This window comes from Drosophila takahashii, chromosome 2L, assembly GCF_030179915.1.
Source record: "Drosophila takahashii strain IR98-3 E-12201 chromosome 2L, DtakHiC1v2, whole genome shotgun sequence".
NCBI lineage: Eukaryota > Metazoa > Arthropoda > Insecta > Diptera > Drosophilidae > Drosophila > Drosophila takahashii.
The window spans coordinates 13138583-13161579 of NC_091678.1; the positions used below are offsets into that span (position 1 = coordinate 13138583).

Here is a 22997-nt window from a genome sequence, read left to right on the forward strand (position 1 = left end):
CTTTTAGGCCCGACGAGTCTACATGAATTGTATTAAAATATGTCGTAAAGTTAAAGTGTTTCCCTTTCAAGCACTGTCAAACTTCAAATCAAAGTAAGTTCTTAAAAAGTCTCTAGCGCATTTTAAATTTCCCGTTCGATGACACAACTTATCGGCAATACCCCGATATCAAATTTCGATCGACATTCGCAGCGAGACGCGGGCGGCGACCACACAATTTTTTTTTAATACAAATGGAACATGTTTAAGCGTTGCAACTAACTAGTTAACAGTTGTGGTTAACAAAAGAGGTGCCAAGAACCCTTTGGCCAAGTGCAGGTTGGCCGAAAACTTGAAACCATATACCCAGCTGCTGTGTGTAAAACAACAAAACCTCGGGCGCAGAACGCGAAGAAGAAGAGCGACATTCAGCAGGCCAAAATTGTTGCGTATTGTTTTTTTTTGGTTTTTTCAGTAGGTTTTTGGGTGCAAATTACATACGCATAACTTATGTCTGATAAAAGTGCGAAGGAATCATGTATTAGTAAGAGTGCGGGCTGCAGCAGCAGGAGGAAGAGAAGAAAGTGAGCGAAAGAAGAAAGCGAACCGAAGAACAACATATTCTTCAAGCACAAGGCGAGCAACGTGCTCTGTTGAACGATGTCCAATGGCGAGGATGTGTTAGACAACTGGGAGGAAATCGACGAGGCGGGGGTGAGTAGTATTGAACTCAGTCCCTTGATAGCTAATCAAACCCAACCCCCTTCCTCTTCTCGCAGCTCTCCATGACTCTGCAAACGAAACTGCAGGCGAGCGATCCGCCCGTCCACAAGATGAAGCTGCTCCAGCGGCCACAGAGCCTCCAGGAGTCCTCACAAATCCTCAACAGCAGCACCAGCGGCGGGGGAGGCAACGGGAGCGGGAATCCCCTGCCCCGGCAGATCACCATTGCACGGAAGCCCCAACCGCCGCCAGCAGCAGCAGCAGAGGTTGATCCGTCTGCACAGCAGCAGCTGCCCGTGATGATGGTGCTGCACAAGCCCTCCAATGAGTACGACGCGGCCAGCTATGCCTCGCCCATCAGCAACCAGACCGTCAAGATCCTGCGACGGCCCGCCCAGGCGGAGGAGCGCCGGGATACGAACGGAATGCGGCCCAAGCAGCCCATCAAGACGCTCAAGCAGCGCGAACAGGAGTACGCCGAGGCGAGGCTACGCATCCTGGGCGCGGCCAAGAACCCCGAGGATGATAAACCGTTAGTAGCTGGCTCTTAAAGGCTATAATCTAATCCAAAAACGTACTAGATTTAATATTAGTATCTTAAAATGTGAATAGGGCAGATAGAAAAGGCAGTTTCATCACTTGTTTAACGATAATTTACGAGAATTTGATGACTAACATTTTTTAAAAGACATAGGGCCGTTTTCTCTGTCGTTTTTTAAATTTAAAGTGGGGTTAAAACCTTGAAATCGTATGGGAAATCATCACAGGCGGACGAGAAAACTGCCCTTATACTTTATAATATACGCCGCACGAAACGTGTGTTTCCATTACTACATTCTTCATTAGTCTCTAAATAAGTTGCCATTACAATTGCTAATTCACTCTTCATTATTTCTCAATCATATTCGTAATTCTTTATCTAAATCCATTTTAAAGCCCTATTATTAAAATGATTTATGTATCAGTAGTAGCGTTTTTCGTTGTACAAAATATCTAAATGTTTACTTCTCTTTTTAGGGCCGCTCCCAGCTCGCCAGCTGTAAACAGTAGCACACCGAGTGCGGCTGCCCCGCCCTCGGCGCCGCCTGCCACTCCCCCTGCTGCCAGCAGCAATAACAACGTTATTAACAACAACGGTAGCCATCCAGCAGCTGGAATGCATCGCTCCAGTTCGGCACCAAAGATGTCCCAGGTGTCGCCGATGTACAATAACTACAACAGCTACTTCCAGGGGCCGCACAATCAGCCGGGCCTGAACTATTACTATCCGCATAATCCACAACAGCAGCAGCAGCAACAGCAGCCGCATTACAACCAACGCCTGCCGCCTTACGGAGGCGGAGGAGCGGGCTTGGGAGGCATGCCGTCTCAGGCGCCGCCTCAATCGTCGCCCAATGCCCAGCAGAGCTGGTCACCTGTTGTGGGCGGATCGGTATCCGCTGCCCTTCTGCGCCAACAGTCGATGCAATCGCCGCAGCAGCAGCAACAGCAGCAGAATCAGCAGCAGCAGCTCGGCCAGCATCCACATCCGTTCAATGACCTAGTCCTGCGTCTGCCCAAGGGTCCTTGTCCGAATGGCTCCATTGGCTTCCAGATGCGCCGGTAACAGACTGCAGCGATGGAGAGCGGCTTGTCTATTTCAATACCTTCTTACTTTCATCTTGGTACATTGAAACCAAATGCATGTTTCTATATATAAATGAAAAAAAAAACAAACAACAACTCACGAGTCATTCTGAGATTCTTTGTCGCCAATCATTAGGCTCAGGTTCAATGTGGCGCATATTCGTTGCTATATCCACTGGCTAGACCCAAGCATCAACAACTATGTAAAACAAATTTTATGACGGACTATGGTAGATATTTTGTAAATTTACAACTCACACCACACAATTTTGTATAATGCATACTAATAAAACGAAACAGTAATTTTAAAGAGTGTTGCTAGCGAAGAAATTTGCATTTTGAAGAGTAGAGTTTTGGTTCGAACTTTTATTTAAATGATTCTAATTTAAATCTGATACTAAACATATTGACGGTGACTCACTCGACTTATTTTTCTGCCTTTCCTGATTATGGCTTATGGAGTACAATGATCCCTCAAATTACCGAGCTCAAGATCTGATCTTGTTTATTGCCTGCTGCTTTTCAATACCTAATTAATCAGCGGATGTTGATTCGTACTCGTTTTCGACCTTATTAAGTATGGACAATGGTGCGTTTTTAATAACAATATTTCGTAGGAGTTTTATACGCTTGACTAATTAAGAACCTCTTTTTTTTATAAGGATTCTGTTCCAAGTTTTATCAATTTAAAAAACCTCAATTTCTTCTAAATTTAACGGTGGAGTTACCTTTTTTTGAGGGGTGTCAAAAAGCTTCAAGCTTTTAATCTAGATATATATATATATATAGCTTTTATCAAACAGCTGTTCTATTAAGTATCATAAAACAAATGACAAAAAACAAACATAAGAGGAAAAATTCCAGATCTTTCTGATGATCATTTGCATTTAAAAAATGCTCTTGATAAGCAATGCAATTTGAGTTACAGTTACATTTACCCCCAGCGAGCGTTGATTTTTGGGGTCCCGAAAGGCTATCATCGTGTTTTTGTTATTTATTCGCAACTTTTACAGTCGCTTTGCTGGAAAACAACAAACAGTGCGGTACACAGAAAGAAAAACCGGTTAAAAAATTATAATATATATTTATGATTATAATTAAAATGTTTTTGGAACTTGGAAAACTTATATTTAACATTTTGAATGCACAACTGAAATCATATGGTATCATCCATTTACCCATTTATTAAAGAACCTGATTATTTTTCCTGTGTATACAAAAAAAATGCAATCATCCCACTGGAACCGCTCTTATCAGCCCCTGGAACCTGAACACAAACATAATCGCACATCGGGAGGCTATGACAAACATACACACATACTACGTATTTCCACCTAGGCCTAGTATTTTCAACTTCGATTCCAGACTTTAGTTGAAAAAGAGGCGTCGAACCGAGCGGTTTATAATCCGAAAGTCGCTTGAAGAGCCGAAACATATACAATCGCGTGTGCTCGCTCTCGCTCTTACTCTCTCTCTGGGATCGCCAAGCTCAACACGTGGGCGAGCGTTAATAAAGTAATATTATTGCTTGGAAAACGTGATTAGCGTAGTTCTTGTTGCTTTTAAAGTGCCAAAAATATGTCGCATCGCGTTCTGATAATTGGCAGCGGCGGTCGGGAGCACGCGATTTGCTGGAAACTATCGCAATCCCCGAAAGTGTCCAAAATATACGCATTGCCCGGAAGCCATGGCATTCAACAGGTGGCGAAGTGCCAGAATCTGGAGGCCCAGACATTGGATCCTAAGGATTTCGAGGTAGGTCCGATATCCCGACCTTGGATTGACCTTCGGCGGAGGCTTAAAGTTACTCAGAATGGCGAGAGTGTGTGTGTGTGGGTTAATTGGGTGGCTGCTGGTGCAGATTTAGCAAAACATCTTGTGGATTTTTCGGCATTTAATTCGTTTGGTTTCGTTTTATTGCCACACTGATTCGCTTTTATGGCTTCTGATCATGGTAAAATATGTACTGCATGCTGGCCGAGAACTTTTATGCTAAGCGGAGCCATAAATCTGTAATCGAGACTCTGGAAAAGCGCTTTATTGCATCCAATCTCTGATAGTCGCTGTGCCTTAACCCTTCGGCGGGCCATGGGGGTTGCGAGTGCAAGTGCTGCTGATAAGCGAGTCGCGTAGTGCAAATCTTCTCGTGTAATCTTGCTCAATGTTGCACGGAAATATTTAAATTAGTGCTTATTACATTTGTATAATTATGTAGATTTGGAAAATATGATTTATTACATTCTTTTCATTATTATGGCTGTGTTGTTTTATTAAGGTTCAAATAGTTTCCATTTTTTGTTATTTAATTGTGTATGATTTTTTGAAATAATGTTATCCACGTTTCTTAGGTTCTTTGATTTATCCGGATTATGAGAAACTTCGAAATAATTAGGTAGGCCATCAAATATATAGTTAATATTTACATATCATTGACAATAGCAATAAACAGTTTTTTAAATATAAACAAAAAGTGCTTTAGAAGTATAACAGAAAAACTCGACAAAAATTTGTAAAAAATTAAGATATCTCTAATTAAAACAATTTAATCTTGTTTTTTTGTAATTAGGATTTTAAAAAAAATTGTTTTTAAATGGGCAACAACTTAAGTGCGTATCAAAAATCAATAGGTACACAAGTTATAAAAAAAAATACGTTTTTAATGCTGATTATGAAGGTAAAATCGTTACCGCTGCAACCCAAAAAAAAAATTTTAAATGGTTTATTAATGGAATAGCAGAAACATTACCACAGCTGAAAGTGATCTGACATAGAAACCAGTTTAAAAGCTTTATCTAATTCATTTGGGTTAATTAATTAAAGCAAGTAGCCGCGGCAATAAGAATGAATGTTGAATGTATTCTTCAGATAATGGAAATTAATAATTAAATTGGATTTTACCATTCAAATTTGTTTTTTTAAATAAAAAGTTTTTGTCATTATACCTAAATTAACTGGATGCCTTTGATTTGCGATCTCAACGGCTAGTAATCAATTGCGCCATATATATATCAAACATTTCAAATAAATCGATCCCCATCAAATACCCAAAAATGTTTATGTCGTGATCTATGAGCTCCAGAAGACAAGTCAACAGATCGTATAACAATAGAAATCTTTTGTTGTCGTTTTACACTTTAGCTTACGTTTGCTTAGCACTTCTATTTATTGCTCGTGGCTTAATTAATTGTTTAGATCAAAAATTCACAGATTCGCCTGGTTGATTCCTAAGAGACCAGCCCCTTCCCCGCCAAAAAAACAATGCTCATCCATCGATCATCAGTGCTTCAGGGCGCCTCGTCTTTGTCGCAGAGGTCGCAACGTAGTCGTGGGCGGATGGGTGAGGTATATGGTTTTTGGAGTGGTGCTCGGTCGGGATCTTGGGGTCGTTGCTTCCTGGATATTCCTCGTGTACACGTTAAAGGCAGCCGCATCGTGTTCCACGGTCTTGAGTTCGCCCGTATAGTAATTCTTGATCTGGTACGGATGCGTTCTAATGTACTCCAGGGCGCGAAGAATGTAGTCCGGAACCTGGGGAATATGTGCGCCCACGGGATGATAGCCAAATTCATCGGCCACATAGTTAACACTAATCACATTGCCCTCGGGTGAGGTGTAACTATTGCCACCCTGGACGGAGACGCCACCCAATCCCGCTTGGGAGACGGAAATTCCATTGGAGGTCTCGTAGGCATACCGGTAATTGCCATCCCGTTCCACCTGCAGTTCGTTCTGGAGAGTCCGTGTGTTCCGATCCGAATCGGGGATATAGGAGGAGCCCGCCTGCACCTGCATTACGGCCAGCGCAATTATGAAATTCACCTGTAGAAATATGAGCGATTATAATCCATTTTCGCGAAAATCCCAGAAGAGGCTGAGCTTACAAGCAAATACATGATGTCGCGTTCGAGTTTGGTTCTAAACTGCTTGTCTGCCTCTCGGACGCTTTCGTTTTTATATCCATCCGCTCGCCAGCGGATTTTTGGCAATATTTCGCCTCGGAAACCCAGTTCCGAGCCGCCGTCTCCATCTCCGCTCGTCATGATCGTCTTCTTCATCATCTACATCATCGCTGTTGGCTGCCTTAGTCAGTCATAAATAATATGATTTTATTTCTTATAAGTATTATTTTATATAGGTATCAACGACGTTATTTGTCGTCGTCGCCGCCAGTTGCAATTCCTAAAGTGTGGGATGGTAAAATCCAGCAAAACGGAAAGAAGAGTAAAAATTAAATGCCCTACTCGAAGGTTGGGGCACTTACAATTTGATATGTATTGTGGCTGATCTTGAAAGTCCCATATTGCCTTGCTTGGCTTACATTCTCAAGGAACTCTAAATACCATGGCGATCGTTGAACTGTCGTAAAAATATTATTGCAGATGTGGTTAAGATCTGTAAATGGAATGTTACTTTTGACTGATTGATAGATCTGAACCATATAGATAGGTTTTATTGAAATTACCATTGTATTATGTAAGATATTCTATATCTGCAAGATATCTTTAATACTTTGTTTGTTTCTAAAGTTCAAATAAGTCGAAAGGAAATGACTTTCCAATTAAAGGAACGCTTTTATTACTTTACAGCTTAAAAGTCAAATTTGGCATTTTAGGTATAATGAAGCTTAATTACTTCTTAAACTTACTTGATCTGCTACATTCTTCGTTCTCTTTATTTGCATAGTTATTCTTAGAAATTGCATAGTTTGATCATTAAGCTCAGCATAGTTATTCTGATAAATGATCTTTGCAGGAGGTTTATCATCAAGCATATAATTCAATCACCTGGCAGAAACGTAGACGAAATTTCCTGCTTCATCCCAGCTATCTCCCGTCAGAAGATACTTCTTTTTTTTTTGTTTGGTGATTTCGAAAACCCGTCCGACTAATTCAGCAAAGCGTATCTAATTCCTTACTTATCCGCCAACAAATGTGGCAACATTCTTTTCCAACCTCACCGCCCCCTCGAGATCTCGAGGTCCCATTCTCCCGCACTTAATTTGCATATAATATAGTAAATCATGAGCGCACTCTGTAAAGCATAAAGACGAAAACGTTCTAACCAAATTTGGGAATAGCCAGTCGGAGAATGCGAGTTAAAACATATATATAGAATATAATAAAAAAAGTTGTTGATCTTTCTTTATTTTTCTTCGCTCTTGCTCCATCTGTCATAAGCTGTTCTCAACCTTCGGGTTACGGGAAATTAAAACCTTGGTCGGGTTCGCTAAATCGCTCTTAATTTGGAAAGCCAAATAGCTCAATAAAAACGTCATTCCGTGTGTGTCTGTGAACGTTCTTGAACCCTGGGAAACACTAACGAACCGGATGGGGAATCGGGGGTCAGGAAATCGGGATGAGTCTCCCAGGTGCTAAATGGTCTGGAACGCAGTCAAGTGCAATCTCCCGACGCGTTTCACCAATGCGGGGTAATCCGAATCTGCGTTGGCGCCAATTCGAATTAGAGCTGAGTAACGATATCACCGGACGACAACTTTGAAACCGGACCAGCGATCGAGCTGGGATTAACTTGGTTTGTTGACATGGCTCACATAGCTGGCGCCTGAGTCAGTTGATCTTCCATCCATCCGCCAAATGCGAAGACAATGCACCCGCAGACCCAGTTTAATGGCAAAACAATTAGGAAGGCATTTTGCATTTTGGCGACAAATTGACAATGGAACCGGTTGAGTACTTAGAGGAGTGTTATCTTCCACCTGGAATGTGGTTACAAAAAACCAAAACCAAAACAACCCATAAACAATGGGGAGCCCAAAAAGTGGCGGACGATCGTGACCCGGTTTGATGGGAAAGACCAATTATGATCTCAAAATTTAGATTGCATTTTATTGCTATTTTCAAGATAATGAATATAAAAATATTTTCATAACAAATTTCATCTGTGTATCAATTGTAATTGCGCTTTCGATGTCAATTAAGTAATTTGATTTTAGCTTTGCAAATTCAAACAACGGTTATTTAATTATATTTCATCACAACGGGCTGCCTTTTAATGCAATTTCCAAGATTCTTTATTTAAATCATTAAAAAAAGTTAAAATATATTTTAAAAAGCAATTTCATCAGTGTATCAATTCTAATTACGCTTTCGAAGTCAATTAAGTAATTTGATTTTAGCTTCGCAAATTTAAACAACGGTTATTTGATTATATTTCATCACAACAGGCTGGCCGGGATTTTTATTGTTATGAATGGTCTCGAATAATCTAAATGAATTTTTATTAAATTCGTTATGGAGTTATGAATCACTTAGCAAAATATATTTGGAATTTCTTGATAAATTTAATTTTATAAGATTATCTTTATTTTAATATTTTAATTTTTTGCTTTTTGTATTTTTTAGGCCATTGCCAAATGGAGTAAGGAAAACCAGATAAACCTAGTGGTCGTGGGACCCGAAGATCCCTTGGCCTTGGGACTGGGCGATGTGCTGCAGAAGGAGGGAATCGCCTGCTTTGGACCCGGCAAGCAGGGTGCCCAAATCGAGGCGGACAAAAAGTGGGCCAAGGACTTTATGCTGCGCCATGGCATTCCAACGGCGCGTTACGAGAGCTTCACGGACACGGAAAAGGCTAAAACCTTCATTAAAAGGTATAGGTTTAAATCTGCGAAAATGTTTGGGGTGAAAGTCATGTCAGTATCCATCCTACAGTGCTCCATATCCAGCTCTGGTGGTCAAGGCTGCTGGACTGGCAGCTGGTAAAGGCGTGGTGGTGGCCGCCAATGTAGAGGAAGCCTGCCAGGCGGTGGACGAGATCCTGGGACAGCTGAAGTACGGACAGGCGGGGGCCACTCTGGTGGTGGAGGAGCTGCTGGAGGGCGAAGAGGTCTCCGTGTTGGCCTTCACCGATGGCAAGAGTGTGCGGGCCATGCTGCCGGCGCAGGATCACAAGCGTTTGGGCAACGGCGATTCGGGTCCGAATACCGGAGGCATGGGCGCCTACTGCCCCTGTCCACTGATCAGCCAGCCAGCCCTGGAACTGGTCCAAAAAGCCGTGCTGGAGAGGGCAGTGCAGGGTCTGATCAAGGAGCGTATCACCTACCAGGGTGTCCTCTATGCGGGTCTCATGCTTACACGCGATGGTCCTCGCGTCCTGGAGTTCAACTGCCGCTTCGGAGATCCCGAAACCCAGGTGATACTGCCGCTGCTCGAAAGCGATCTCTTCGAGGTGATGCAGGCCTGTTGCAGCGGACAGCTGGACAAGATCGCACTGCAGTGGCGCCAGGGAGTCAGTGCCGTGGGTGTGATCCTAGCCAGCGCTGGCTATCCAGAGACCTCCACCAAGGGATGCCTCATTACGGGTATGGTTTATGGCTACTCTTATAAATTTTTCTTCATAGTTTATATATTTGCCTGCAGGACTTCCGGCTGAAAATTCACCCACTCAATTGGTTTTCCACAGCGGCCTGGCCGTGAATCAAAAAAAGGAAGCCCTCACCAACGGCGGTCGGGTGCTCATCGCAATTGCTCTGGACGTCAGCTTGAAGGAGGCCGCCGCCAAGGCCACCAAATTAGCTGGCAGCATCACTTTTTCCGGCTCGGGAGCTCAGTACAGAACGGACATCGCCCAGAAGGCATTCAAAATGTAATTACACGTGAATCATCTATCAAGACCCATTTCAAATAAAGCATGGATAGTTTGGAAGACAGAAAATATTGCAATAAAATTTATTCATTTGTAGAATTGATAAAAGTAAACCTTCTTAAATTTCTTGTCGAAATTAAGATTCAAGCTTTAACTGGTTGTTTGGCTTTAGACTCGACCTGCAAGAACTTAAGATCATAATTATTATAACGAAGATCAAAATAGCTATTTATAATACTGTGGAAAAATGTCTAAGAAAGTCTAATCAATATTATAATTGCTATGAACAGTTTTTTAAATGTTCTAGACATTGGTTAAATACAATTTTATAAAGGTTACATAGTAATTTTATAAACATAGCTAAAATACCATATTAATCTATTTTTTTTTAAATTTTGATTTTGACCAAAGCAACTCTGAATCTTTTAAATTTAGACCTATGCAGTCTATAGATGTTTTTTCCTCTTTCCAGAATTTATATCACAGTTCAGGTCCTGTTATTTCTGACTTCCTGATAAACTTGTATAATATTCTATACTTTATTACTTCAATTTAGAGCTGCATCCCCGGGGTTGAGTTACAAGGATAGTGGAGTGGATATCGATGCTGGCGATGCTCTCGTGCAGCGCATCAAGCCCTTGTCCCGTGGCACCCAGCGACCGGGCGTCCTAGGTGGTTTGGGTGGGTTCGGTGGACTGTTCCGTCTGAAGGAGCTCAACTACAAGGAGCCAGTTATTGCGGAGGCCACTCAGGGAGTGGGGGCCAAGATCCATCTCGCTTTGGAGCACGAACTGTACGAGAATGTTGGCTACGACCTCTTCGCCCTGGCGGCCAACGATCTCCTGGAACTTGGAGCCGAACCAGTGGCTTTTCTGGACTACATTGCCTGTGGCAAGTTGCACGTCCCGTTGGCCGCCCAGTTGGTCAAGGGAATGGCCGATGGCTGCCGAGATGCCCGGTGCGCTTTAGTGGGTAAGAATTCTTGGGGTATGAATTCGAATTAGAGCCCTGCATAAATTTATTTGCATTTTTTATTTGGATTTAATGAATTATTTTGAAATTTTTGTTTTATATGAATGAATTAATTAGAATTTTGGGTTTAATAGAATTGAATGAATTTGAATTTTAAGTTAAATAGAATTGAATGGCAGGAATTCCGAAATAATTCAAACGACAATTTCTTTTGAAGAAGAAAGGGCCATAATTTTGTGAATTTTATTTACTATGCAGTTAACATTGATTTCCTAAAAATTTTCCACATCTTGTTCTTTAAAAAATCTGGCAAATTCAAAAAATTCATAAAAATGATTCATTCAATTCGAAATGAATTAGAAAAACATTCAATTTATTTCACATAGAATTGGCATACTATGATAAAACAAAAATTGAATATTTCACGCAGGGCTCTAGTCCGAATCTCCTTTTAAATTTATACATTTATTTTCTTGTTTCTCAGGTGGCGAAACTGCCGAGATGCCCTCTCTATATGCACCCGGTCAACATGACATGGCTGGCTATTGCGTGGGAATCGTGGAGCAGTCTCGGCTCCTGCCCCGCTTCGATCTTTACCAGCCGGGTGATCTGCTCGTGGGTCTGCCATCGTCTGGACTCCATTGCGCCGGCTTCAATGAGATACTCACCCAGTTGGCCGCCGCCAAAGTAAATCTCAAGCAGTGTTCTCCTGTCGATGGTGGCGAGGATGGTCTGTCCTTGGCCCATGTCCTGGCCACGCCCACTCGTCTGTATGTCCAGCAGCTGCTGCCGCATCTTCAGAGGGGCGAAGAGATCAAGTCGGTGGTTCATGTTACACATGGATTGTTAAACGATGTCCGTCGCCTTCTGCCTGAAGGATTCGAGACGACGCTGGATTTCGGTGCAGTGCCAGTGCCCAAAATATTTGGCTGGCTGGCAGGAAAGCTAAAGCTGAGTGCTCAGAGTCTCCTGGAGCGGCACAACTGTGGCATTGGCATGGTGTTGATTCTTCCCCAGTCCAGTCAACTGTGGCGAACATCCCTGCCGGGTGCCAAAGTGCTGGGTGTCCTGCAGAGGAAAACGAAGGATAGTGCTTCTCCCGTCGTTCAGGTGCGCAACTTTGTGGAGCAACTGCAGAAGGTTGCCTCCCCATTCGGTGGTCTTGGTGAACGCGAGTTGCCCGAGGAGCTCAAGGAATTGCCCAACCATCTGGATTTAAAGGCTCCCCGTGAAGATTCCTTTGAAAACGCAGCTGGACGTCGGCTCACCCGCGTTCCCAGCCACTACAAGGATCCTATTCTCATCCTGGGCACCGATGGCGTGGGCACCAAGCTGAAAATAGCGCAGCAAACGAATCGCAACTCTAGCGTGGGCACCGATCTGGTGGCCATGTGCGTCAATGACATTCTCTGCAATGGAGCTGAACCTCTTAGCTTCTCCAGCTACTATGCCTGCGGCCAATGGCAGGAGGAGTTGGCCAAGGAGGTCCATTCCGGTGTCCTGGAGGGAGCACGACAGGCCAACAGCAGTTTCATTGGTAAGTAAGGTTCAAGTAAAACAATATAAAAGGATCAAACAAGAGAGAACACTATAGTCGGGTGCCCCGACTATCAGATACCCGCTACTAAGCTAAAGAGAGTGCGAAGAAATTGGAGTATAAATCTTTGATCGGGCATAACTTTTTAACGAATGGTGCGATTTGAAAAATTTCTTCTACATTTCGATAGGTATAATTAAACACAACAAAATTGCATTTAAACTTCTCCAAAATCTTTAAACATGTGGGCGCCAGACACATTTGTGGGCGATTGTGGGCGTAAGAGGGCTCGTGACGCTCGGTTAAAATAAACTTGCCTTGCGTAGGAAGCCCAAGAATATGTGTAGGTAATCCCAACATTCTAGCTTTTGTAGTTTCCAAGATCTCAGCGATCATACGGACGGACAGACAGACGGACATGGCTATATTGACTCGGTTAGTGACCCTGATCAAAAATATATATACTTTATAGGGTCGGAAACGCTTCCTTCTCCATGGTAAATACTTTTGCACGAATACAACATAACCCTTTACTTTACGAGTAACGGGTATAAAAAGTCTTAAGATGATATGATACTTTCTGAAAGAATTTTACTTACTTCATTTGACATTATCCTCTTTCTAATCCCCTCCAGCTTCGCACAGTGCTGCTCTGCCGCTGTTGTACGGTCCACAGGTCTATGATCTGGCTGGCTTCGCCTTGGGCATAGCAGAACGCTCCGGTATCCTGCCCCTCTTGGAGGAGGTACAGCCAGGAGATGTGCTCATCGGCTTACCTTCATCGGGTGTCCACAGCAATGGGTTCAGCTTGGTCCACGCCGTTCTCAAGCGAGTGGGTCTGGGCCTGCAGGACAAGGCGCCCTTCAGCGAGAAGACACTGGGCGAGGAGCTGCTGGTGCCCACCAAGATCTATGTGCAGGCATTGTCCACTTTGCTGTCCCGCGGAAATCACGGCATCAAGGCGCTGGCCCACATCACCGGCGGAGGGCTGAGTGAGAATATACCGCGAGTGTTGCGCAAGGATTTGGCCGTGCGCCTGGATGCCAACCTATTCCAGCTGCCGCCCGTTTTTGCCTGGCTGGCATCGGCCGGAAATATCAGTTCCACTGAGCTGCAGCGCACCTACAACTGTGGCTTGGGAATGATTCTGGTTGTGGCTCCCACGGAAGTCGAAAGTGTCCTCAAGGAGCTGCGTTATCCACAACGAGCTGCGGTCGTCGGCGAGGTGTTGGCCCGCAAGGATCCCAAGAAGCCGCAGGTGGTGGTTCAGAACTTTGAGGCCTCCTTAACCAGAACCCAGAAGATTCTATCCGTGCCGCGAAAGCGAGTTGCTGTCCTCATCTCGGGAACCGGCAGCAATCTGCAGGCACTGATAGATGCCACGCGGGATTCGGCGCAGGGTATTCATGCCGAGATAGTGCTGGTCATCAGCAACAAGCCGGGTGTCCTGGGTCTGGAGCGAGCCACCAAAGCTGGTGTACCTTCTTTGGTCATCTCCCACAAGGATTTCGCCAGTCGCGAGGTCTACGATGCGGAACTGAGCCGAAATTTGAAGGCTGCTCGCGTGGATTTGATTTGCCTGGCCGGCTTCATGCGAGTCCTGAGTGCTCCATTTGTCCGGGAATGGCGCGGGCGCCTCGTCAACATCCATCCATCGCTGCTGCCCAAGTATCCGGGTCTGCATGTCCAGCGGCAGGCCTTGGAGGCGGGCGAAAAGGAGTCCGGCTGCACCGTTCACTTCGTGGACGAGGGCGTGGACACGGGAGCGATCCTGGTTCAGGCCGCAGTTCCCATTTTGCCCGGTGACGATGAGGACTCGTTGACGCAACGCATCCACAAGGCGGAGCATTGGGCTTTTCCCAGGGCTTTGGGGCTTTTGGCCAGCGGAGCAGCTCGACTTGCTCCCGAAGGAAGCCAGTGAGCGGCTTATAATTGGTTTTTACAACCTTAAAGGTTTTTAAATTAATGGATATTACACGGATGAAACTATCTATACAACATACATGTGTATACTTCTCCCAATTAGAGGGCTTGCCAAGACGAATTAACTTTAATAACAACCTCGAACTTTTATATAAATTCTACTATAATAAGCTATGCTATAGTTTTTATAGGCTAAGACTGCACTTGTTTTAAATAAATAAATATTTAATACAAAATAGGTTAAACCTTTTATCTTTTAAAGAATCAGAAAAGGGCTTGAAATCTTTGAAATTATGATTGATATAATTTTCCATCAATTTTATTAAGATAACCAGTGTTTTGCTGCTGCTTCTGAAAAAGTCGGCAGTCGCAGTCAAAGAAGTCGTTGATTTACTTCCAAGAAACTGATCTTATAGTTAAATTCTCAAATTACTACAAAAACCGGTAAGCATCAAAGAATTCCAACTATTTAGTGACTTTCCTTATCATTGCCATACAGATATTAATCACACCTCTTTTTACACATTAATATTTTCCCTTATCATTGTCATATAGATTTTAGTCACACCGTTTTTTTATACATTAATCTATTTCTAATATCACAAATCGACAATCACACATTTTGCTCTACAATAGTTTGCTTATCAGGGAAAATAGACTGGTACTAGTACTCCCCTGATTTTCCACATGGCTCCTATCCTTAGCTCTCACTTCGGGTCTCACAACATTACGCTGCAATTGCGGATCCTTAAATATGGGTTCGGCCATCCTGTCAAGCTGCAGGCGAAAGAACTGATTCTCCAGAATGGGCACAATCAGATTGTACTTGTCAATGAGCTTGTTTAGCTGTTTGACATTCTCCTGTTGCTGCTGGGTAAACCTTTGCCAAGCAGTTAAATCTTCTTGCCGCTGCAGTGGCCATTCACCGTAGTATATGCGCTCCTGGCGCAACTTTATCTTTAGCTCGGCGACTGCATCGCGTATGTCCTTGCCAAGGCTGATCCATTCCGGCGTGAAGCCGTTGTCTAGCATGATTTTGTTTAGCTTGTGGGTGGTGAAGTCCAGATAGGGATTCTGCGACTGAGCTGCAGATAAGGGCTTTCCTGATCCGTTGAGATTATTAAAGTCACCCTTGGACATGGCCTCCTGGATGAGATCCTCGACCACGCGATCGATGCCGTACTTGGTCTTGATGGCGTGCTTGCGAAAGTGATTGCCGCCCTTGGACATTAAAGTCTTCTCCCCAGCAGCCGCCTTATCGATGCGGTGCTCCAAAACGCGTTCCTGCGCCTTCATGGCGCGCACCTGCTGGTATTGTTTCTGCCGCTGGAAGGGATTACCCATGCCGATGCCCTCGTTGGACAGATATTGCCGGTGCTGCGGAGCCGTGTGCTTGATGTCGAACTCCATGGCCTCCTCCTCGTCCTCCTGGATGTTGCGCCTTCCCTTGGCGAACTTCTCCTGCAGGACGCGGAAGGCCTCGTCCACCTGCTGGAAGCGCTCGGCACTGGCCTCCTCGCATCCCGAATCCGGATGAACCCGCTTCACGAGATCTAAGTAGGCGTGGCGCACTGTGTTCTGGTCGGCCGACTCGTGAACGCCCAGGATGCGAAAGCATTCCTAGTGAAAAGAGGTGTTAGATTGCATAATGGTTAATCTAGGAAAGTTTAGACTTACCAAATAAACCTCCTTGCGTTTGAGGTGCAGAAAACGAGTGAATCTGATGGCTGTGGATCCACCAAACAGATTTCCTACCAGCCACATTTTTCACCGCTTTTATTTAAATGAATTTTAGAGCGTCCTTTGAATTTGTTAGACTGACGTTCAATGCATTCCTACTATTATTAACTTTTGTTTATGTTTTCGAGCTGATCAGCTGTTCGGTGTGTACGTGTGTGCGTAATATACTGCAGTATAAGAAATATTTTGTTTTTAGTATTTTTAGAAAGATGGTAATACTCAGGGCTGCGTAAAATTGTTTAGCCGTTGTAATTCAAAAAGAATTTTATAAACTTGAAAGAGATTTCAAAAAGAGGATATATATATTTATTTCTCATTTTGACTTTTTCATGCCTGACAGTAATTACAAAATTAAACTGCAGATTTAATAAAAGAAATTGCTTACTGAATTAAGGGTCGTTTTCTTGTCCGTTTGTTAAATTTAAAGTTGAGTTAAAACCTTAAAATCGTATGAGAAAACAGTGTTTGAAATTTCCTTTAAATTTAAGAGACGGACGAGAAAACGGCCCTAAGAATATTTCTTCCCATTTACTTTATTACGGTCAAAATTATAATTTAGTTGATTTATTATTATGTTTAATTAGTTGTAAATTTTAGATAATGTATTCCATGCTGTTTTGTGGATGAAAATCAAATAAGAAAGTGAATCTGGTGACCCAATTAAACAGGAGAATGTGTAAGCTGGAAGAAACAAAAAGCAATGCAATTAAAATTAAGAACAATTTCAGTCAGGAAAACGATCTCTCAATCCAAATGCGCAGGTAATGATGAATGTGTGCTTGGCTAAATTTTGAAGCGTGATAATTTTAGTTGGTTCTTATTTGCTAAGTTTATGCGTGTTTGCTCTCAATGAATGCCTAACCCAAATCCAACGGCCAATTTCCACACTTACTAGATGCAATTAAAGTCTGGCGATGACCAAATCGGCGGGTAAGCAAAACTCATTTGCAATTCAAAACACAATTCATGCTCTACATAAACTGAACATTAAAGTTTGTTCTATGTAGGTAATATTGTCGTAATTAAAAATTATTTAAGTGTCTGACCTACACTTGAAAGATAAGAAACCATTTGAGATTTGTTCTTTAAGCCGAGGAAATGTATACATTCTACACGAACCAATCTTTAATTTATAAAAACCATGAATATTAAAAAATGTATATTTATGGGTATAAACTCGTTTGATTTTGAAGTCGATGGAATAATTATGATTTACTTGATCTTATGGACTTAGTATCCCGATTTGATTTTGGTTACCGGTCTGGTCAGTTGTTTGCGATACGTTTTCTTTGCCTAGCAGCTTCACGTTTGGCCTGTTTGATGTGGCCCATTAGCATATTTACGAACAGGATGTGCACAGGTTTGCTCCAAATTCTTTAGTTTTTCCAAGTCTTCGATCAATCTGTGCCATGGTTATTCTAATCATCATCTTCCACGATATCGGGCGCGTACAGATCGAATACTTCAAGGAACTGGGCCAACTTCTTGCCCATATAGCCGCCCAATAAAATGCCAGGTATTACAGAAACCATAATAGCAATATTTGTGTACTTTGTGCTTCTCTTCGGCATTTTACGCAGTTCTTTAAAATCACTGAAATCGTCATCGAGAGGCATTTTTGATACATCTATTTAGGTAGCTGTGTTGGGAAATCGAATACAACATTATTCTGATGGAAATGTCAAGACTTTCTCTGGCCAAAATCGGACAGGCACGCCCCAGAACCTAAACTCGGACCCAAAAACCCTCTTCGAAATATTTTGGAGTGTGCGCCCTATATGGGACTTCCGTTCTGTTGGCTCAACCGACTGATTTTGTCAACCGTCTGATTGTCCCTCTGCAATTGGCTTTCAGTCGTCTACGTTTCCGTCTAAGGAAGGGTATTGTCTTTCATTTTAATATTTGACCTGCAGAAGTGTTTTGTGTACTTGTTTGCTGATTAGCGGAGCGTAGAAAGAATGGTCGAAGGTGGACGTAATTGTGTTTTTAAAATGGGTAATTACAATATTCACTTCCTCACATTTCCCTATCTAACATTTTAAAATCAACAAAGAAGAATCCTCTCTTTATTTCACTTCCCATAAACCAAAAAGGTTTTAATCACACTCACAAAGAACCTTTTGAAGATGGATTGTTGCGACTCTAATGAAAGGTTATACCATGTAATTATTCCCTTTTTTGTTTATGTGTGGATTGCAGTTGCAGAAATCAGTTGTTTCAATGTTTTCCTTCTAATCATCTGTTTTTGTTACCTAAGGAATGGTAGTAGAAATATAATTAATCATGCTTATTGATTGGATAAAGATCTTAGCTGGCGTCAGAGCACTCGATCAAGATTAGTCGGTGATTTTCGTTCCGGAATTCCAGCATTAGTAAACTTCCGTTGCAACCGTATATTTATATCAACTTAAAAAAAGTCTCATTAAGTCATCATTGGGATGTTTTTGGGGGAAATAATTAAAAAGGATTACAATAAAATTTTTATTTATTTGGTTCCGTCTATTTTTACCGTCAGTTTAGGGTAGTCATCAAAGACCTTTATAAGCCCCTGTTGTTTTCCTCTTTCAGCAATGCCTTTAAACAGAAATCCTCGGGAAATTCCCTGCCATAAACAACACATGTTCTATGCAATTCATTATAAATGATTTAGGAAAAAGTATGCTGTTCCAAGTAGTGAACAGAAGTGACGTAATATTAAATACCCTCTTTCCACTTTGAGACCTCTAGAATGGAAAAGGACAACAAAAGATGGCATAAGAAAGTTTTCCAAAACTGCGTGCAAAAACCCTGTTTTTATGACTACTTCTTAGGGCAGGTTTCTTTGAGTCTTTCGTTAGCCATTAGTATATTCCATTTCCGTTTGGCATTTCGCACGTTTTACACAGTTTATGGCTCAATGAGGGTAGTATGGCTAAGTAATAAAAATAATGAGCAAAGAAAGGTCAGTAAACAGCAATAAAAGAACAGTAGCAGACAAGGAGTGCCAAAGGATTCCAAAGGGTATGGCCTACTACACTGACAAAAGAAACGTAGTAAATCCAAAGATTTCATATTCAATTTAAATATTTTACCTTATTGCTGTTTTTAATTATTGTAATATGCAAATATTAAATTTAGAAATAATAGTAAATTTTAAAATGTTTTAATATTTAAATATTTTTTGTATGACGGAAATATTAAAATATTTTAACTGATTTATTTTAAATATTACGTTTTTTTTTATATAATGTAAATATATAATCGAAATCTTTAAATTCAATTTGCAGATATTTATTTTTACTACTCTTTTTCCTGTATGTGGAGTTCATACTATAAACATATATTTTGTAGGTTAACCCTTTGGTAGATAGGGAAGGAATGAAAATCATTTTATTTAATAATTTTAGGTTCTCCTGTTCCATTTAAATAATTTTTTTTTAATATTAAAAAGGCGTCTAGGAACCACAAATATAATATCTACGTTGATGGCCAAACAATAAAGGATCGAAGGATCTCAAGGGATATTTGTAACAATCCCACTTTTATTGCCCACTCTAGTTTATTGGTAAACCCTTTTAGCAAGTTCGTTGCCTGAGTCTTTCGTTCGCCTACCGCTTCCGTTGCGCGCGAATGTTTGAAAACAGTTAGCAACCCATGGATCCGATGGGCGGGTAAAACCCAGCTACTTCTCCTACAATTGCACATGTCCTGGGCAATTAAAAACAACATTTTCCCAAGAAACAAGGACGGCGAGACTAATCCTCTCGAGGCGCTGCAACCCACGCAGTTGGCCAAAAATCGGCTTTGGCTTAGGTAGCATTTCTGCGGCGAATTCGCAGTGCCGGCTAAGATTACCGAGCCGCTGTTTTTCGGCCGATTTTAACGGCGGCGAATAACGATCGGTATGCCGGCTGTTTTGTTGTTTTATTTTACCGACCGACCGATAAACTCTCATATAGAAACTGAAGAAATCGGAAGCTTTCGGGGCTTCAGTATGCCTTCGACTGTGGCGCGTTGTGGACGTTAAGAGGCTGCGGCGAACCCGAACTCTAGACTCTAGACAAGTGTATGTATCGAATCGACTGGGGTTTTCTAAGTGAGTGAGTGAGTAAGTGAGTGTGAGCGAACGAAAGCCGTTAAGAAGTCTCTATAGAGAAGGCAAGAGACCATAGGAAAATCTGTAAAACGGGCACGTTGAGCTGTTTTACTTCCCTCGACAGTCTTACATTTCTACCTATTGCCGATCGCCTCTACCTCTACCTTCTTTTCGGTTTTCTGTTTTTCTGGCCCGCTCTTCGCCTTTTTCTTACCTTTTTTGCTGTCGTGTCTTGTGGTCTTTGAGTGTGTGTGCGTGGACTGAAACTTCAGGTGCAGGCCGCGTTGATTTTGCTGAACAAGTTTCAGTCTGAGTTTGGCCTTCGTGTGGTACAGTACATGGTACAGTAAACGCTCCCCGGATTTTCTGAGATCAGATCTCTTTGTGTCCTATAACAATAAGTGCTTGTGCTGCAGCCTGTGAATGTATTTGCCTCGAAACTGGATTTTATTCGATTGTTTTGTGTTTGATCCGAGTGCCTATGTGTGTTGTTTGTTGGCTAGCGAAAAAGGATTTCTGTGCATTTTAATGGAGGCGCGTGCTTGGATCGTGTGTGCTTCATGAGCAAACTGAAAGGAATTTTAAACTAAAAAATACAGTGGAATGGATTAACTGCAACTTTGAGGACTAATCTACAAAATCTGTGAATAAATAAATAACAATTAATAAAAGAAAAACAGATATCAGCAATTAGTTAAACAATTTCTTAGCAAGTTCTACCAAATAAAAAATATGAAATATTTTTTTAATATTTTATATTAAATATTAAAAGCTAGGAAGTTTATTTGTAGTGTCTTATAACCGAGTTAGTTGAACTTCCAGTATAATTTGTTCTTCCTTTTTTCTTTGCTTCTTTTTATCGTGAGCCGTTCGGTTTTTACCAGTCCATTAACTTGTCTGTGCCTTTTGCACTTTACTTGGCTAACTGACATTAGTCTTTGACTACCTGTGTGAGTAAGTAGTCCATCCACAGGGAGTAACATACTCTGGTACTCACTTCACATGCCATCTGCGCATTTACGCTCCCATTAACCGGGTAGAAATAACAAACATACGGGAAAAAGATCCAGCAACTGGCAACAGAAACTGGCCAACAAGTGTTTTGCGCAATGGCCAAAAGAAATTACCAAAAAAATATAATAATAAGGGCTACAAAAATGCAGTTGAGGGGTTACCACCAGAAGAAGTAGCTACAAAAAGTTTCTTTCCTAAGTCACTTGTTTGACTTTTCAATCTCAGAACTCAGAATTCTTTCAGGCCTATCCCCACCAGGTTTTCACCTAATTATCATAAATATTTCTTCGAACATTTTTGGTGAGCTCAAAACCAAAATGTTCCCAACGCATTTCGAAGACGTGACGAGAATTCTCGGGTTAACTTGTTTCGGATCTCTTTCACGGCATGCATAATTAAGCAGACCCAACCCCATTAGCCAAACTATAGATAGTCCGACTAGCCGAACCGAACCATAAATTACATTTATGTGACGCGTTTTCATTTATCTTAGCTTTTATTTGTTTCAACTTTTAATCAACTTAAATATCTCCCTGCAGTGCAACACTGGCCTTGTCCATTATCCGCTAAAAAAGTATAAATAAATAAAAAGAAAAAAGCACCAAAGAGTTGCCATAAAAAAACTGACACCGCCGTTGTCGGGAAAGGGAAAAAAACGTCGTCGTTGTTGTCGCTTTTGTTGACCTCAAGGATAACCAGCTGACATGCCACATAAATTGGAATACTAAGCATTCGCGAACGATAAATATCGAACCTATATAGTGGTTATATACAAAGCTACAGCTGCATTTATAAGAGGTGAGTTGCATACTGAAATGGCGGCGAATAAGCCGGAAAAGAGTGGATAAGTAAAATAGTTTCGAATGGAAGCCAAGCTAAATGTACAATAATATCGGTTGGGTTATAATTTCTTAAAAGTTTAAGGGAGAATATATTGATGACGTTATATTCTTCTGCCTTCAAGCTGACATCATTACATTCCACACAACAAAAAAAAACTTTTAACTATCAATCAATGAGCAATAATTAAGTAAAAATCAATTTCGAAGACACGCCTCATTTTGACATCAGTCATTGCGCAAATATTCGATTATAAACAAATATCCAATCCATAAACAATGCCATGCTTTCGTTTTATCCAACGATTTGCAATTAAACATCGCTTTAATTGTATTTAAATAATTGATTGATTCCGCTGATTGAGCATAACAATCGACTGTATCGAGTGTGGTTATGCTATGGGCCATATAAAGACTTCAATATAGATTCCCACTTACCCATAAAAAGTAGCACACCCCAGCGACAACAACAATAAGAACAATTTCTTTTACTTTCTATTAAACAAAACCCAAAAAAAGCTTCGATTGTCTGTCGGCCGTGTCTGACTCCCCTTTGTTGTCACATTCATTCAATAAAGGCCAAGTCTCTCGAAATCTCCCCGGAACCCCCGAAAAACTCCATCGCAGAGACGAAAAGCGAGAGCTACCCAAACAGTTAACCTCAATTTCAAGACGCACTCGGCGCGCTGTTGTTGTTGCTTAATAACAGAAACCGAAACAAACCATAGAAGTTGTAGAAAATTTCACTCAACTCAAAGTGAAAAGCAGAACAAATGACGTACAAGACCAAGAGCCACAAAAACCCTCTCATCACATCTGTAAACAACCCACAAAAATGCTCTGTTTGCTCTTCAGTTTTTGGCAAAAAAAAAGCTATTTGGCAAATATAAATAAACTCGTTTCTTTATGGAAATTTGTGCCATGATTAAGGAATCTCTTCAGAGATGAGTTCTACTTAAGTCAT

General features: G+C 41.7%; 6 protein-coding genes across 6 annotated transcripts in view; 3 read left to right on the forward strand and 3 right to left on the reverse strand.

The window, feature by feature from the left end:
• The first annotated feature begins 109 nt into the window (after window positions 1-109).
• On the forward strand, window positions 110-2638 carry LOC108069244 (nuclear transcription factor Y subunit beta). The gene is made up of 3 exons (XM_017159249.3): window positions 110-693; window positions 759-1234; window positions 1720-2638. The coding sequence occupies exons 1-3, from the start codon at window positions 640-642 to the stop codon at window positions 2306-2308; spliced, it is 1119 nt and encodes a 372-aa protein (XP_017014738.2). The 5' UTR covers window positions 110-639; the 3' UTR covers window positions 2309-2638.
• Window positions 2639-3680: 1042 nt separating this feature from the next.
• On the forward strand, window positions 3681-14547 carry Gart (trifunctional purine biosynthetic protein adenosine-3 Gart). The gene is made up of 7 exons (XM_017159215.3): window positions 3681-4083; window positions 8691-8938; window positions 9000-9649; window positions 9708-9933; window positions 10490-10905; window positions 11390-12442; window positions 13078-14547. Exons 1-7 carry the CDS (start codon window positions 3907-3909, stop codon window positions 14361-14363), a joined length of 4056 nt encoding a protein of 1351 aa, XP_017014704.2. The 5' UTR covers window positions 3681-3906; the 3' UTR covers window positions 14364-14547.
• Window positions 5548-6383, reverse strand: Pcp (Pupal cuticle protein). Its single transcript, XM_070212740.1, has 2 exons — window positions 6210-6383; window positions 5548-6156 (listed from the first exon to the last, which is right to left on the reverse strand). The coding sequence occupies exons 1-2, from the start codon at window positions 6381-6383 to the stop codon at window positions 5605-5607; spliced, it is 726 nt and encodes a 241-aa protein (XP_070068841.1). The 3' UTR covers window positions 5548-5604.
• Window positions 14548-14951: 404 nt separating the features above from the next.
• On the reverse strand, window positions 14952-16358 carry LOC108069217 (dnaJ homolog subfamily C member 28). The gene is made up of 2 exons (XM_017159216.3): window positions 16043-16358; window positions 14952-15985 (listed from the first exon to the last, which is right to left on the reverse strand). Exons 1-2 carry the CDS (start codon window positions 16127-16129, stop codon window positions 14993-14995), a joined length of 1080 nt encoding a protein of 359 aa, XP_017014705.2. The 5' UTR covers window positions 16130-16358; the 3' UTR covers window positions 14952-14992.
• Window positions 16359-17251: 893 nt separating this feature from the next.
• Window positions 17252-17791, reverse strand: LOC108069192 (essential MCU regulator, mitochondrial). The gene has a single exon (XM_017159179.3). It carries the CDS (start codon window positions 17719-17721, stop codon window positions 17524-17526), a length of 198 nt encoding a protein of 65 aa, XP_017014668.2. The 5' UTR covers window positions 17722-17791; the 3' UTR covers window positions 17252-17523.
• Window positions 17792-20417: 2626 nt separating this feature from the next.
• Window positions 20418-22997, forward strand: part of uif (sushi, von Willebrand factor type A, EGF and pentraxin domain-containing protein uif) — a 34719-nt gene continuing 32139 nt past the window's right edge. The window contains exons 1-2 of the mRNA XM_017159183.3: window positions 20418-20521; window positions 21734-21992. The gene's annotated coding sequence lies outside the window, so the exon portion shown is untranslated. The remainder of the gene's footprint in view (window positions 20522-21733; window positions 21993-22997) is intronic.